This window comes from Manacus candei, unplaced genomic scaffold (genome assembly GCF_025592945.1).
Source record: "Manacus candei isolate 608988 ecotype Guabito, Panama unplaced genomic scaffold, ASM2559294v1 h1tg000017l, whole genome shotgun sequence".
Taxonomy (NCBI): Eukaryota; Metazoa; Chordata; class Aves; order Passeriformes; family Pipridae; genus Manacus; species Manacus candei.
The window spans coordinates 6,353,623-6,371,570 of record NW_026138065.1 but is presented as its reverse complement, the minus strand read 5'-3'; the positions used below and the strand labels follow the sequence as shown (position 1 = coordinate 6,371,570).

The 17,948-nt window shown below is 36.4% G+C and overlaps 1 protein-coding gene across 3 annotated transcripts in view; it reads left to right on the top strand.

Moving 5' to 3' along the window:
• The window catches only part of AKT3 (AKT serine/threonine kinase 3), a 151,806-nt gene that overhangs the window by 83,038 nt on the left and 50,820 nt on the right, over positions 1-17,948 (top strand). For all 3 annotated transcript variants that reach the window (XM_051783342.1, XM_051783343.1, XM_051783344.1), the window contains 3 exons: positions 7,374-7,485; positions 8,979-9,123; positions 15,701-15,832. In XM_051783342.1, coding sequence (XP_051639302.1) covers positions 7,374-7,485; positions 8,979-9,123; positions 15,701-15,832 — 389 coding nt within the window. The remainder of the gene's footprint in view (positions 1-7,373; positions 7,486-8,978; positions 9,124-15,700; positions 15,833-17,948) is intronic.

Here is a 17,948-nt window from a genome sequence, read left to right as displayed (position 1 = left end):
AAATATATATGTCTGTTATAAGTGAGATTAAATTATACATCAATATGCCTTGGCATTAGACATGACCTTGTGGACGACTCCAGAAATAACTTTTCAATGAAATTTAAGTCTTTTTTTTTTTAATTGTTACAACACTGGATAACATGAACCCAGAGATGAGCATGTAACTGTAGATATTTGTAATTACAGTGTGGATTTTATTCCAAAATAATAATAGTGGAATTGAATAAATAATGTTCATTCAACCCTGAAAACACTTGTGGAGAGAAAAAGGCATCTCTGTGTAATATACTGTATGTGCATATGCATCTATGGAAATTCAGACTCAAATCTAATGTGTATAAGACATATTTCCATCTGTGTTGGATGGGGAAATGTTTAGCTTTCTGGAAAACTGGACCAGTAATTTTCTTTGGAAGGCTTTCATATTACTTTATGAATGGTTTCTGGGTGGTATAGTTGGTATTCTGTCATTTGACTTTGAAGTTTGGGTTCAGTTGTTGGCTTGGGTCGTGAATGAATATGAGTTCCTTGGTTTCGTCCTTCCATTTTAGCAGATAGTGCTTTCTCAGACACCATTATAGCATCCTGTAATTTCCAATTATCTCTGTGTAGGGCCTGGTATAAGCATGGCAGGTCTAAGTTTATAGCCAGGCCTGGGAATTTCATGCTGGTGTGATAAACCCAGTTGCTTAAATAAAATCAGGGTGTTTCCATGAAGACAAAGTAAAGCCCAGGCAAAACCCATGCAGAAATCTCCTATTTTCATTCTCCCTCTTTGCATGATGGGGCAGATAGCAAACTAGTTGTAATGCCAGGAAGAATGGATGCTACTGTGGTACTTTTTGAAGTATTAGAAATAAAAGACTTTCTAGCATGATGAAGTGCATCAAGTCTGATCTTTTGCGCCTTCAAGGAATATAATTAAAGGGGGTTTTATGTTTATTTTGCAGTCATATATGTTGTTATATTATCAAAGCACATATAAGTACTTGTCAGGAGCCAAGCCCCGCAGAAGTGGGATTTCTACCCGTACAGAACAAAAATTCAGTCCGTGCTCCAAAATACTAAAATTCCACATATAAAACAAGGAACAGCAGATGGACGTAAGCAGATGGGGGGAGTATGAGAAAACAATGAGACAGTATTAGCCTGTAGTACAGGCAGTGGTCTCAGCACATCAACAACTAATCCATTGTCAAGGTTAGATTTTTACTATCTTCTCCCTTTTTTTCTTCCTCCCTCCTTTCTTCACTCTTGTTTTTTAAGGCATGGTGAAGGAGAGTTTTAAGGAGAGTTTAAAAGGGAACTGGTATGGCAAACAGAAATTAGAAATGCTTTTGAGAACTGGTGCTGAAATTATGAGAGTAAAAGGGTGGATGGCATTTTGATGCTGAATAAAGGGTGATAACGAGGATGATGGTAGGCTGCAGGGACAGACCATGTTGACAAGGTACCTATATTTGATGTTTATAGAGCTGGGTAAGAAATGAGGATTACCAAGAAAAGAGTCATATGACCAGAGGTATGATGTACAAAAATGAGCTGTTTAACAATTTTGGGAATGACTTTTTTAGGGTAAACCTGCATTTGTTGGGGCCAAGGAAGGGATAATAAATTGTTCACATAAATCTCTATGTGACCAAACTTATTTTTAAGGTGATACTCCCCTTAGATAAGATGTAGTGAGAAAGAACAAAGCCTTTAGGAAAGCTTCAGAAAAGTAGGTTTCCCATATGGAGTGGGTAAACAAATGGGAGAGTCAAGAGACATCAAGCTAAGGTGGGGGGTGTGTGTGTGAGTACACACATGTATTTGTACATATATGTAAAACCCATAGCTTTTCATATGTATATAAGCAAAAGCATGTGTCAGTGTTTTGAAAATGGTGTGTTAGTTCTGCTAGTTGTCTGCTCCTTGTCTAACAAAAAAGGTCATCAGAGAAGTGTGTGGAGTGCAGAGTAGCAATAATGGAAGAAGACATTTTTAAACAGTGTGTTCATTAAATTTTGAATGAGAAAGAAAAAAAATTGGAGCAGCAATTGAATAGGCAAAGGTTGGGACAAAAATGTTTATCCTGTGAAGGAAAGACCAAGGTAAGAATAAGGTTAAATTGTAATGCAAATAGATAGATATAGATCTGTATATAGACAGCATTCTATATATTTAAAAGTGCATATATTCTAAACAATACAAGCAGTGCCTTGATACTCTTTTTTTATATCATTTGTTAATCACAAGAAGTTATCCTTTGTGCTAAAACTCAATCTGTATTAGAAATAATTTCTCAGATATGCAACCTTCTGTTCATTTTTTAGTGCAATTTTTTATGGATGCTTGTATATTTAGTATTCTTGTCTAGCCATATCAACACACTCTGCTGAAGTTGAAACCTTTCATATATGAAATAATAAAATGATATTAGTACTCTTTCTATTTCTTTTTTTTATGCTGAATGACTACATTTAGGAAAATTATACTGGTGATTATATGGTTAAAGTTATAGAATTCAAACTTTAAACTTTTTAATAAAATCTGAACAGATGATCTGTGCTTTTTTTTTTTTTTTTTGGAACTGGCAGGTTTCAGGCCCTCTAATTGGCTTCCCAGCTTTGCAGAGTAATTACAGCTTCAAGCAAACTTTGTCATCTGTGGTTCAGAATGGTGTAAAGTAAACAGAACGTTTTGAAATACAGTTTGTAGTTAGAGTTGTTCAGGAGAGTTTTAACTAGCATAACTACTTAATTTAGATAGTAGCAGTTATTTGAAAAAGATAGTCTAACATTTTAGAATTGTTGGGTTGGTTGTAGATATGGAGATGAAAGTTAACCTCTGGTATGTACCTGACCTTTGTGTTTGTTTTTTTTTTTTTTTTTTTGTTATTTTTAAAAAAGAGAAATTCAGTGCTAGAGAAACATCCATTTTATTTCTTTATACTGTCTTAGTTTAATTTTTTTCCATTTTCTGTATACATCCAGAAGTGGCCAAAGCAGTGTTACACACTTGTTGGAACAGAGTTATCTATTCCCGTTACTGATTTTGTATTTTACTGCTTTGAACAAGTGTTCTCCCTCAAGGTTTTTCCTTCCCTCTAATTTTAAAGGGGAAAATTCTCATGACTGATGTTTCATCCCAGGAAGTCAGAAATCTTTAGTATTAAAATGTGTAATTCCAAGTCGTAGATGGCTAGCATACAAGAACACAAAGTTGAGTCTGTCTGTTTACTGGCTTACTCATCTTTCTGAATGATAATTTAGACTTCCAACTGTTTTGAGTTGAGATTCAACCCTTTAATTACATATGTTTATGTATAGTAGCAAACTTGAAGACATTATGGTAGAATGTTCTCAACTCTTGGTAATGACCCAACTATCACTCGAGCATTCGGAGCCAGCTCTCAGTAGCCAGTTTCACTCTTTCTTCTGTGCTTTTGTAGTTTCCAAACTATTCACTCTGTCTAAAACTACTATAGTTTTTCCACTAATGAGTAGAAAAATATTTTGATAATTAGCAGTAACTGTGTATTACAGCACTTACTCATCTTAATAGATTTTTTTTTTCCCCTAGTGGTAGGTGAAAGACATTCACAAAGAAGTTTTTATTCCTGTTGCGGTCATGGCAGAAATACTGTTTATCCCATGCATTTGTATACAGCAGCACATGAAACGTGGGCCTACTAAGTATCAGCAGACTTCAGTTACTGTTACCTACTAGAGAAGGATGGGTAGCACACCACTTTTAGAAATACACTGGCCCTCCACTTCTTTACGAAACTCTTTTTGCTTCAGAAGTGAAGGATATGAACGTATTCATTTTTGACCTTCCACAAGGAAATCAAGTCTTTAGCCACTTGTAACAGGATATTACAAAAGCTAATTAAGTTTTGCTAGATTTTATTTTTCAACAATATCCTTCAGTCATAGGGAAATGGCATTTTGCGGGTTATGTGTTTGGAGGTTTTTTTTTATGTTTTCAGTGCCATTTTCAATTGTTAAGGGTTTTTTTTTATTACCTTTAGTTGATTTAGTTAATCATCTGTAATGCAAATGCAGAGAGTAAATACTCTTTTGTAGTACCAGGTCTTATTATATACATCCATATGTTTTGTTCTTATTAATAATGTGCATCATCACTTTGAGGACTGACTGAAAAAAAGTAATATAGGTAGTATATTAGATACAAATTTACATAATATATGTAACAATGTAAATATTTTTTATACTATATATAGTATACTCCCTCTATATAGATGAAGACTGTATTATAGATAGCATTTGGACATAGGCAGATGTAATTCTATTAGTTCTAGGTTTTTCATACTTGAGTTGAAAAACTTAAATTACTGCATTTTAAATGTATGCATTTTTTATGTATTTGTGAAGAGAAAATAAATGGTCAAATTCAAAGTCTTCAGTTCCATTACAGGCACTGGAGAGGATGTGCTTTTTGATTGATACAGGTTTTTCTGCAGGTTTGTCTCTGTACCTTTTTGCCTTCGGGTTGTTCTAATGCAGTCACCTCGCTTTTCTCTCTGGCAATTTCTTTTACCTTCCTTCCTCTAAACTAGCTGTTTTAGTTTGGTTATACTCTAACTATCCTCCATAGTTTTCTTTCTCACATAGGTTCCAGTCTTTTTCCTGTTCCATTTCCACTTTTCTCCCTTTATTCCCTAGTCTTTTTTTCCTGCCATCTTTCCTGTAAATAACTTGCTGTGTGCCATCTATGTACATTGGATTTTGCCTCAATGAGGTAGTTTGTTTTTCGTGTTATCTGAGGAAGAGGATGAGACATTGTGAATATAAGTGAAAGAGCTTTTCATTTAGCGTGTGTAGAGATAGGAGGTAGCTGTAGCCTCTGATTATACTCAATGCATAGATTTTCAGTGATTTTATTCTTTAGTAATTGTAATTGTAATTTTTTACACTCCTCCCACTACACTCTTATCCTTCCCGCATGTACTGTGACCAAATCCCTTTCATTTTCACAGGAATACTGAAAGAATATCAAAGGTCTTGGTTTGCCAAGTTTTAAGTCTCATCTCCAAAAAGCAGTATTTTCCAGGAGTGTGCAGCTTGGGCAGACACCGAGTAAAGAGAATTTCAGCCTACATGATTGAAGTGTGATAGGATTAAAGATGAGTGGATGGTTTTGTCAGTAGTAAGATGAGGTAATCTTAGAGCAGACAACGCTTTTAGGCTCTTCTGTTATGAAGGTAGCCCCATGTGTTCCTTGGAGCTACGACTGAGGAAGTTAAGAACAAATAGCCTGTTAACCCTGGATTCACCGTCATTGTGATCACAGTTGGACTTTGACCACATCCCTGAATATGGGGGTTTCTTTGATCTCATGAGTAATATTTGCATCCAGCTACAAGCTAGGTTAAGTGGGCTAAGCAGCTCTGCTTCATGGTGCTTCTGCCCTCCTTGTTTCTCTCCCAGCTTTCGTGTTAAATTCCCTCTTCCTGTTTCCATCCTGCTGTAACTCTTTCCTCTACATGTTGAGGATGGCTCTCATCCCATCCAAGACTTAGGAAAGTGTATATGAGCAGTGAGGGTGAACTACTGTTTCACTTTGTTAATGAAATGTTTGTTAAATGGACTGTCGTCTCCTTGACAAGTGAGCAGTCTGACTTATGTAATAATTTATAGATGTTTGGTGAGTGTCTAAGTTTGTTTATCAAGGAACATGCATCTGCATAGGGCAATATTTACTCCTCTTTTACTCCTTATACATGTGTCTATTAAGCTTCTGAGGTGTTCTGCAGAAGAAAAATAGTATCAATAGACATACCCACTTCCACTCTTCTTGGCTGTTGCAAATAAAAAAATTGCAGTGGATGATAGTTGAGGTTTCAGGATCCTGAATTTGTGAAAAAAAATTATGTCAAGCCAAAATAATTTATTTCTGTGAAGGAAAAGCATGCCTTGTGAAGTGGTACATGTCATGTGACTTGTAAAGTATTGACATTAACTGTAATAAATAAAATGTAATTCACCAAGAATAAGTGCAAGGTTTTATGCTATAGAATAGTCAGCTAAAAGGTGTGGGTCAACAGGTAGGTGGTAGCTATATCAAAAGGAAGTTAAGCAGATTGTAAGTGAACATATCATTATTGATTGATTTGTGAACCAGATGAATCATTTTAGATCAGATGTTTGATCTGGATCAGGTTTGAACGAGTGATAGCATTCCAGAAGATGAGATGTGATGTTTGTGTCTATTTGTGGTAGCTGCAGGAAAACAAGTTATGCTTTTGATAGAGTAACCTTAACTCCAGAAAAGTGTTTAAATATATTTACATGAATAAGAAGTTCTAGTTGGTCAGTGTTTTGCAGTGGTCATGTTTAATGCAGTATGCTGCATTGTAAAACTAATACATAGTGTCGTTGAACCATTGCCTGAATTGCCAGTGTTGGGGTCCTGCAACCAAAGAGTAATAGGTGGTTTATGGTATGTCTAGAACTATGGGACAAGGAAGATCTTGGACCTGTGAGGACAGATTGGTTTAACTGACTTAGGCTGGAGAAGACTGAAGAGAAATAAAACAGTGTTCAAATGTCTAAAAGGGATAGCTGCTGAAAAGGTAAAGTATTAGTCAATAGGACAAAACCAGATATGCTGAATTTATAGGAACAGTTGCATTAAATCTGACAAAAAATCTTCCAGCTATAAAAATAATTTCTTTATACTTGGATGGAGTAGTTTGCTTACAGGGGTTTTGAAATTACTACTTTTTGTAGATTTTAGAGTGTAGAGAAATAGTTATGAGAAATAGTGTAGGTAGACCTGATTCTCCTCTGGGGCATAAAGAGAACTAGATGATTTCCCGAGGCAGCCTCACTGTGTGTGTATGTGTGGTTGTTCTACATTTAATAATCAGACTAATTTCAACGTCTGAATTTTCTTAGATAGGGTATTTTGCAATAAATCCAATCCTGAAGTGACAGTACTATCAGTAACTGTGACATGGTTACCATTGAAGGGAAAATGTCATATTCCTCCTGCCAGGTGCAGATGGAAAAATATGCCTGTGGCTACTGCTGTTTCCTTGGCATACTATAGCAACCTGGGATCTAATACTCTTCTTACCCTCATAACACAGACTGAGTTCACAAATGGAGATGGCACTCTTTAAATGGACAAGAATACAAGTTTCATCAGTTCCTCTGACTGCTTTCTTCACCTTATGGTTATTACTTGCTACCTTTTGTTCAAGCCTGTGGTTATATTGCTGTTCTATATTTCCTTGTATGTGCTGGATAAATCCCAAATGGGTACACATAAGCTACATGTATTTCATTTAAGTAATTTTATTTGCTCTTCACCCGTTAACTGACAATGTATAAAAAAGGCAATGTCATGTATTTCTCTAGAATGTCAGCTAATGAAAACAGAGCGACCAAAGCCAAACACATTTATTATCAGATGTCTTCAGTGGACCACTGTTATAGAGAGGACGTTCCACGTAGACACTCCGGAGGAACGGTGAGGGTTTTATTCTGTTTTTGCTTTTCATGTTCCTTACGCCAAAGCCTCATCAGAGTCTCTGCTGGGCCTGCACAGCAATCAGCACTTGGAACTGTGACATTCTGAGCACATCTGAGCAGTTAGTTAAAGATTTTTAAGTCAGCTTCTGTAAAATATTATCTGAGCTCATAGCTAGCATAAGAGCTGCCTGCAAGTAGGTGGAATGAGAGTGTTCAAATAAGCCAAGACTATGTCATGATACGTCTCTGAAGTGTTGAATTTTGAACAACCAAAGCCTGGATTGAAGTATTTCCAGCCTCGCTGTCTTACTCTTCCTAGTGTGCTCCTTTCTGGCACAGCAAGCAGTATGCTTATTATAATTTATTTTGTGTTTGCTTATTAGTTTTTCTTGTTTCAAGTAAACATTCACAAACTCTTAAGAATTAACTTTTTTAATGCACGAAAAGCATGTAGAAGATATGGGATGATGTACCTTGCTAAATGTTCTATATTCTGTCTCTAATTAGATGATGGCACTGCATCTTCCCTCTGTGGACATCTGTCCTGTTGAAACTAGTACTATGATTTGGCTGTTATTGTTTTTATCAATAAATAACCAACAACTTTGCTTTTTCTGTTGTTTCTCCTTCATTAGTATATTCACTTAGAATTTTTTTTGTTCTACCTTGGTACTGTTTCTCCACCCTATCTTTCTTCTGTACCTCCCACTGCATCATTATTAAGTAATAAATATCACCAGACTCTTCCCGTCTCCCTTGCTGGATGAGTAAAAATCAGCAGGTACTGCACTTGTGTGGGGCTATAGTGTGCTCATGGGCCGGCTGGTGTGTCTGTGCTGGTCAGCCAGCACACAGAATAGCCATGGGCTCAGCTGGCCCTGCTTGTCCTTCCACAGGAACCCTCATCTGGGCCTGCCCCTCAGTGCAGCCACTGGTTTTTAGGATGCTTGTAGGAATTTAGTTGTCTTTGAGGGCCTTTTTTGAGGGGAATTTGGAAAAAAGTCTTTAAGTTGAGTTTTAAGAGGAGAAAAACAAAGAGTTGAATACATGATATGGTTTAATAGATCTTATTTATTTGCTGTGGAAATGTCTTGCAGGGAGCGAGAATACCAAACAGTCTCTTAAAATAGCAAGTTATTATCAGATAATATTGCATAAGAGATGCCATCCTATGCTCTGAACAAGCATGCCATCCTATGCTCTGCTCCTATACCTGGAACAAGTGTTTTCAAGTTTCCACTAGTAAAATACTTACCAAATTAGAGACTGCTAATTCTTTAAATTAACCATACAGTGATCCTTTCTGGTCAGCTTCACCACCTTTAACAAAATGCAGAATTTAGAAGGAAATTGAAGTGATTAATTTATAAAAGTCTTCTGCTGCGTAACATGAAAATTGAAAATAGAAGCAATGTAGCAGGTGAAAAACATTATAAACCATGTAACATATTTTTTGAGTTTCTAATAGAGATGTTGGCTCATTCATGATAGGGAAGAATGGACAGAAGCAATCCAGGCTGTAGCAGACAGACTTCAGAGACAAGAAGAGGAGCGAATGAACTGTAGTCCAACTTCACAGATAGACAATATAGGAGAAGAAGAGATGGATGCTTCAACAACTCATCATAAAAGAAAGGTAATGACATTAAAAAATAGCTGACAGGGCTCATATGTAACTAACTTTTGTAGAATGGTCTAGTTGGGTAAAACAATATATAGGGAATAGTATTTCTACATAAATTTCAGTGTATTACAAGGATAAGGTACTTACTTGTTTTATTTCAATAAAGCTGAACTGCTCTAGTTTTATTTACTTGTTATGCTATCTGATACAGCACTTCTGAAAAACAAAGTTCAGCCATTCAGGCACATGTTAACATTCTGCTTATTGTTTGACCATTATTTCATCCTTTTGTTTGTTTGCTCTTTTAGAAGTATGGTAATAAAATATCTTCTTTAGACAAGTACATTTTCCCCCTTTCTCATGCAAATAATATCCAGTACAAATTAGGTAATTTGCATGAGAAAGGTTAGCAGAATTTCACTTTTAATGACCTTGTTTTTTGCTAACTGGGAAAATAACTCTACTTTACTTTTCAATCAAGTAGAAAAAAACAGCATTTTATTTTTTCTGCTGTCTTTCACAGGTTTTGGTTTAAATAGGAACATGAACTTAGCTGGTCATAACATACCTGTGGTTGTATCTCCTGAGTCAACAGGTTAAACACATGACTTGAGGGCGTGTTTTAAAGATCTGATGCCACTCAAAAATTTGCTTATGTATTTCCATTTTGTCCTGTGTTTCTGTATGGACTACTCTTGAAGAATGGATCATTCAAATGGATGTCTCTCATTTACTATGCAGAGTTGACATGACTCAAGAAACGCATTGCAATTGCATGAAAAATAATAATCAGTTTCTATAGGACTGACTTAAGTCTTTCTAAAGTGAAACCTGGAGAAAACTAAGTGGAAGTCTGCTGACAGAGCAAAATAGTCTTATAACTCACATAATTGAATACCTTTGAATAATGAACAGTTAAAAGAAATCATGAATATGTCTTTACTCATAGAACATATTTTTTTGGTTGCACTATATGAAGCAAGAATCATAGAAAAATCAGGAGCTGCAAACTATACCCTTTATGAATACAGCAAAGGTGTCAAAGGTAATTTTAGTTCTATCATGTCCTGACTTTTGAGAACTTGAGTTTGCAGTGAAAACAGAGTTCTTTCATGCGGTTTCATTGTATGCAGTTTTCTAACCTTTATCTGCTATAGAAAAAGGTAAAAACCAATTATGTACAGCTGTAACAATACTCTGATCATATATTGTCAGGCCGACACCGAACTCTTAGCCTTGTGGCATGGATATTTAATGACTGTGCTTCAGGGTAAAAGTTGATAAGTTGACAGCAAGACAGAGGCAGCATTTAAGACGTGTCAGCCTTGTGAGAGGCAGTGCGATTATGTGGAAAGGATTTGGATTTGCTCTCGTAAAGATCTAAGCACTGTTCCAAGCCTGTGTATTCTTTTAGTGGAATACAGAACTACTGTATAACAACAAGCATTTTCAAGGTATCAAAATTAATGCTGTCTGATGCAAATAGTTTATCTGGAATGTGCTTTCCTTGTACACAGTGCAGTGCTTTTTCCCATATGACAAAATGGGCTGTGGGAACAGAAGGAGGAGGAGGATCGATTTTGTTTCTGTCTTGCTGCTTGTGCTTTAAGAAATGCTGAAATAATATGCTGGGACAGTGCATGTACAGTGCTACAGTATATTTAATGGCTTTGGCAATAAGCCAAAAGCAAACTCAACAATACAAAGGTGAAATGAAAAACGATGATATTCAACATCTAATAATAGAGAAATATAATAATAATAATAATGATAAAAAGAAATACAATAAAAGACTTTAAAAAAATAAAAGTAAAAAAACTAGAGCCAAAGCTCTGAATCTCACTGCAGATCCCACTGTCAGAAGACTTTAGTGAAAGGTGCTCAGAAGTTTTTGGAATAAAAAATAATAGGTGACCATTATGATGTGGAGTTGTCACTGCCTCTGTTGATTGAAATTCTGAAAAATATCTTTTTAGAACTGTTTCTGTTTTGTAGAAATGTTTCTGAAAGCTGTTATTTAAGCTTTTATAGGCATTAATATAATCAGAACCATTTCAGTTATAATGACTTAGTGCATTTTTATTGCTTTTTTTTGGTATTGAATTTCTTTCCTTTCAGGGATTTTTGCACGATGTGTCCTTTCTTGACAAAAGCTTATTTTGTCACCTGATTTTACATCTAAGCCCAGTGAATTTTGCTTGTGCATGCACCAGATGGTATACATATGAGTAGAAGAGCATAATCAGATTAAGAAATAAGACAGAGAGGAGTTGGGCCTGTTCTTCTCTAAAAAGGTAGCAAAAAGAAAACAGTGTTTAGGACAGGGAACTTGATTTGAACAGACATGACAGCTATGTCCCTGGTTAGATTAGCTGGAAGAACCAAAAGCACCTTTTTTTTTTCAATTTTCTTTTTTAAATGGTGTCAATGTGCCATTTAAGTTTTACAGTAATGTCACTAAAATTGCACTGGAATATAGCACTGGAAATTCTTGGCAAACTGCTAACTCTGAGTGGTATAATCATGGTGCACATCAGGAATTTAAAAAAAAAAAATTAGTTCCTTGGTAGGAATTTTCAACACCTGTATTAGGGTGTATTCTTTTGAACAAATCACCCACAGGAGATGGTCTGTTCAGATGGTGACCAGATACTCCTGTAGAGGAGTAAATAGCCTTTACAGAAGGCTGAACATCACACATTTCTTTGGATAGCGTAGTCTCTTGTTAACTTCATTGTTTTTTTTTTTTGTTGTCATTTACAAATTTGATTTGCGGGATGAGATTTTTCAGAGAAAACCTAAAGGTTATATAATGAGGAAAAAGATTTAGAACTTGGAGTAGGGTGGGAATGAAAAACTAGGGAAAACATGAAGAAGAAAGAGTCCAATTTTATGGGAGTCTCCAAAGTTGCTTACCAGCATCCCTCAGGTTTAGGAAGTATTTACATTTTTCCACCAGTTTTCAGTACACCCTTAGCTTTGGCATCTGTGTTTTTATCTCCCAAGGTCTTCTATTCTTTGATAGACTTCTTGAGTTACCCTGCACTGCATATCATCTCTAAGCCTTCTGCTAAGCTACTAAAGAACGAGAGCATCAGAAGACTTTATTCTTAGAACTAACACTATCGCCATAACATGCTGTTAAGCCATGGCTCAAAATCTTGCAAGCCTATTACCTTTCTCTTATAAATATACATATATTTTAAACTTATTTTCACTGAGCTTGCATCTAGATTCCTGACTGCTTTGCTGAATGTTATGTAAGCAAATTTTGGATGAATGAGTCTTTGACTGATAGGTGCCCCTAGCATCAAATCCATGTGAGTGATCAGTTGAGCCAAGATCCTCCTCCTTTGTATGGGCAAAGGGCAGCTTTTCTGAGCTGGTTTTATTCAGACTCTGATGGTCCCTCTCCTAAGTCTAGCCTCTTGGAGAAGATCAGAAGTGTGGGAAAAAGTTACTCCTCTGAAGGTGCTTGTGATCCCATAAATTTGTGACTGTTAGAAGTGATAAGTTGTCACAGTCACTACCTCAGTATTCTTTATCAATAAAGCTGTCAACCATTCTTTGTCAGGGAACACAGTCACTTGTGAGTGAAGATGTGGAGGATTCTGCCCTGAATTACTCATCTTCTGCCTGAATTGTGTTTTGAAAGTGTTTTGGATTTTTTGTGGATTTTTGTCAATGTTCACTGCTTTTGCTCAAAGGCAGTTGTTTTCTGCTTGATGGTTGTCATAGAACCATCGAATAGATAACCTGACTTTCCAAAGTACTGAACGTGATACTTGAGAAGTCTTACCTTTAGTTGATTAAGTACAAGTGGGTCACAGATTCACATACTACGCCATGAGTCAGGAGTTATCACACATTTTACTAGTTTTTGGAAAAGTTGACCATTTAAGGATTTGTCTATGGTAATAAAGTTTAACTTTAACTTGTGTAAAGTGAGTTTGCTTTAGGTAAGAATGATACTGAGTCTTTGAAATCTCTGTTACCCATATTTCTTGCAGAGATAAATGCAATTTTGTTCTTCCTGATGTGAGGTAGTTTTGGCAGCAAAATAAGATCTGTCACTGCAAAATTTCTAAGTATGTTTATGTGTGAGCATCAAGATTACTTTACTTAGAATCTACCAATCAACCATTACACGGGAAAAAGATTTAATTCCTGTTGATATAGCCAGGAACTTCATATATGGAAAGCATCTTCTCCTTAATAAACCTTTGAAATACCCGCCTATCCAGGTGTTAAATAGTATGTTGAAGACCTTTTGCAGCTTTGAATTTGCAGGTGGAACACTTAAAAGCTAAGGAATTACAGCATTAATGTGGTTCATGGAACTTCAGTTTTACCTCTTATGGGAGGGAGCAGATTGCAAACTGACTCTGAGTGAAAACCTGCATAAATCATTTTCACAGTTTGTCTACAGCAAATTCAGATCCACAGTAATAGCATCATGCACTTGAGCTTAAAGGAATAAATAATTTTAGAAGGAAATTTTGCCCTTTATTCTTTCTCACGAGCACTGATATTTTGCTGCCACTATTTGTGATTGCACTCTAGGGATCTGCCCAATACCTCTACACTTGGAATTTGTATGAGCTTTGTAGGCACTGGTAGAAGTATTTCTGGTAGAGATGAGGAAACTACTATTTTCCATTGTGGAAAATACAAGTAGGAGTTTACCTGAAACAACAGTATTCAACAAAGCAGCCTGAGGCCACAACTACTGATAGAATGAGACACTAAGAAGATGAAAGATAAGGCATGATCTTTTTCTCATATATAACAGGATTAAGTATATTTAACTTAGCTAAACTGGGACTTGGAGTATAATTACTCTTTACAAATGTTTTGAGATATATTATTCACAAAGGAAGGAAGGTTCTTGATATGGCAAGACAGTACTTTAAAAAGAATAAGTGAGTATTGTTTTTCAGAATTTTTAACTGCTTTTCTCAACGTTCCTGGGTTGCAGCACCACAAAACTCGATGGTTTTGTGGTGCTGCAACCAAACCAGTAACACAGCACACTGAAAGATGTGCTGTAGAAACACACTGTGGAACCCAGTGATTGGCCAAAGAAATCCCGCTGGTACAAGGCAACCTTGTGCAGTCACTGCATTCTCAGTATTGTGCTGGTTTTTCTCTACTTCCTCATCTTTACATCTAAGGCATGGACCAAAGAGTTGCTGCTTCTGAACTGGCTGTGAAACGAACTTGTACAACTAAGATGATTATTGACTCAAACTTTGGGCTCGTGAAAGTGACTAAACTGCTTTGGGATCTGAGATCATCTGGTCATATTCTTACTATGTGTGACACTCCTGTTGAATCAGTAAACCTACTAGACTCGAATTGTCTGTTGGTGGAACCAGCTCTTGAATGTACTATGTTTAGCCTGGAAAACTAGTGCAATAATAGAGTCACATGAAAGATGAAAATTTGCCATCTCTTCCTTTTCAGAGCCAGATTGATTAATGTAAATACCATTTACATTACAATGTAAATACCATTTACATTATTTGCATTATTATATAATGTAAATAATGTAACCTGTACAAAAATTTTAAAAAGTCTACCTCTAGTGGCTATTGTTGAATCTTACGGGTGTAATATTTCAGTGAGGATTGTGTATGCTTCAAAAAAGCCATCAGTGCAATGTTTGGTGTTATGCAAAACCTGCTGATTTGTTTGTGTGTCCCTGATAATACAGGAGCTGATGAACCTTCTTAGATGTGGAACATTCACGAAATGCTGGGAATAGGCTGAGACTTCGTTTTGTGTGCGCTTTGTAAAAATAAGTGTGTGTAGTATACTGTGCAGTACTTGACTTTAGAGATCTGTAATAATACTATTGAACAATTTATCCTGATGGTTTAATGACAACAGTTAGTTGCCTTCTTTGCCTCAGTCTTCAATATCAAGACCAGTGTTCTCTGGGTACCCAGCCTCCTGAGCTGGAAGAATGAATCCCTCATAATCTAAGGGGAGATGTTCAGTGGTCTGATACATGCAGTAGTGTGTCCAGAGAGGGGCAATGGAGCTGGTGAAGTGTCTAGAGCAAAGTCATATGAGAGGCGGCTGAGGGAACTGGGATTGTTTAACCTGGAGAAAAAGAGTCTCAAAGAGGACCTTATTGCTCTCTACAACTACCTGAAAGGAGGTCGTAGCCAGGAGGGGTTGATCTCTTCTCCCAAGTAAGAAGTGATAGGATGAGATAAAACGGCCTCAAGTTGCTCCAGGGGAGGTTTAGATTGGATATTAGGAAAAATTTCTCCACTGAAAGAGTTGTCAAGCATTGAAACAGGCTACCCTGGAAAGTGGTGAAGTCACCTTCCCTGGAGGTATTTAGAAGACACGGCAAGGTATGGCACTTAAGTACATGGTTTAGTGGTAGTGCTGGGTTAACAGTAGGATTTGATGATCTTAAAGGTCTTTTTCAACCCAAACAAATCTGTGATTATGAACTTAATAGAAGTGGACCTATTTTTGTAAACTGTTCTTATTATATTGAGAACAACATTTGATTATATATTGGAACTGGATAGCATAAGTCTTGCTAATCCTTGTTCTTTGCTCCTTATAGACAATGAATGATTTTGACTATTTAAAACTACTGGGCAAAGGCACGTTTGGCAAAGTTATCCTGGTCCGAGAGAAGGCTAGTGGCAAATACTATGCTATGAAGATTTTGAAAAAAGAAGTCATTATTGCAAAGGTAAGGAAGGTTATAGTTTTAATATTGGGTCATTTTAAAGAATGGAAAAATCAGTATTTAATACATAAGGTGTATTTGATTTTTGATGGTAACTTAGTTTGATAGAAGTATGCTTGTATTTTCAGAAGACAAGAATACAAAAAAAATATGTGTACCAATTTTGCATGCCTTTTTCCAGTCTTTTATAATCAGAGTGTGCTAAAACACTGAGGGAGTTCACTGGGCAAGAAGATAGTGCAATCCAAGTTTAAACAAGAAAAAGTGAATTGTAGGGTACGTTAGATACTTTTTTTCTAAGTTAATTGCAGGTTTATTCAGATAAAATCGTTTAATTTAATGGGCCTGTGCTTTGTTCCTGCCATGTTATATAAGATTGCTATGTATGGGGCTAACGATTCCATTTTTTCAGTTTTTGAAATGTAAGGAAAAGTCTGAAGTTGATGTCTGAAGAAGTAGTTTAAACTGGCATTGTCCAGTCACTTAAACTTGTTAAGTGTTACTAGCCCTTGTGCTTGCTCATAATATCACTTAAGTTTAAACTTAGATCATCTACTCTGACCTTTGTTTCTAGCAATTCTGAAGTTTTGAAGAACTTTGAAGTTCTTTTGTGCAGAACAAGTTGAAAGCAAGAAAACTACATGCATTTATCAACATGAGACACAATTAAAAATAATCCCATTTGTTAAGTGAGGAGGTTTTGAGGGATGCAGATCTGACTGGGATTTTTGAATGCTTGAGGCTAACAATATCAGTATCCATAAAAACTGGATGTGAATGGGAACTACTGTGTTTTACATAAATTATATTTTAAAATATCCTTCATATTTTTCTAGTTTTCCCATTGACCTATGAAAACAGAGCTTACAAGAGTTTTGCAGTCTATCTCTATGTTCATTTGTCTGTCACTCACTTTCTAGTAACTTTTGAATGTGTTGATCAGTTTTGATTAAATTTGATAGAGGAGTAGAAGCCTCAGACGGTTATATTTCCTTGAGTTTCATTAAAACCAGCCCTGTTTTAGGCAGAGAGACTTAAGTCTTCAGCAGTGAAGAGACTGACTTGTGAGTTCTGTGTGCCCTTAGCAGCTGTGTTGTGTGCGCTGGCAGGCTAGTCAGCATGTATATGGCTTGGACTAACAGGAACAGAGTGTGTCCTTCTTCATAATCAGGACATACAGGAAGAAAAGAGGGTATTGCTTCTGCATTCTCTTGATTCTGCATGGGAAGGAGCATCTCAGTGGTCCTCCTTTTAAGACATGGCAACAATCTCTGTGGGCTGCCCTGTGGGTCTGAGAGTCTCCTTGGCTGCTGTGTGCTGTGACCCAGTCTCCATCCTGACATCCTTATCCAGTGTTCTGCTCACTCCTGGCACCTGAGGGGTCCTCAGGGGAGTCTTAGATCAGACTCCTGTGACATCCTTTTCTGCTGCTTGTTTATGTCCTTCCAGCCTTCAGAACATTTCAGCTTATTGCTTTGTATCAATAACATACAAAACAGATGTTTGAATTTTAGGGTTTTTCCATTTACTTTTCTGGCTGCTGCAATATCAGGGACTTTTTAGAAGGGTTAAAACTGGTTATTGGATAACTTCGTCTCTGATGAGCAAAAATTCTTGTTCATAGAAGTATGTATAAAGCAAGAGTGATTTTGAAGAAATCAGAGATACAACTGTTTGTTGATCTGTTTACTTGAAAACAGTAAGGTAGACTAGATTGAGCAGAACCTGGCACTCCCTAAAGCAGACCAGGTTTTTCTGCCTATTTATAGACTAGAAAGAAGATTATGTGAGGAAAGATGCCTTTCATCCTGTGAAGAAAATGGAAGCACCACAGTCTTTGAAATTTTACTTCCTCAGAACTGGAATTTTGTTTTGAAGGGAGTCCCCCAAGTTTTCCATAGTATGGTTCTATATTGATAAGAAAGTGATGAAAGAATAAAAAATAGACTTTTTTAGGGTTTTTTTTTTAAACCATACTTAGATCTTCAGAAGTGAAGTGCTCATGTTTTTTTCCCTATTGTCACTAAAATACCAGTTTTTCTACTCCTTCCTAAACTAAAAACAAAGCAGACTTGAGTTTGAATTTAGCTATCTCGTGCAGTCAGCATGTGATCATGCC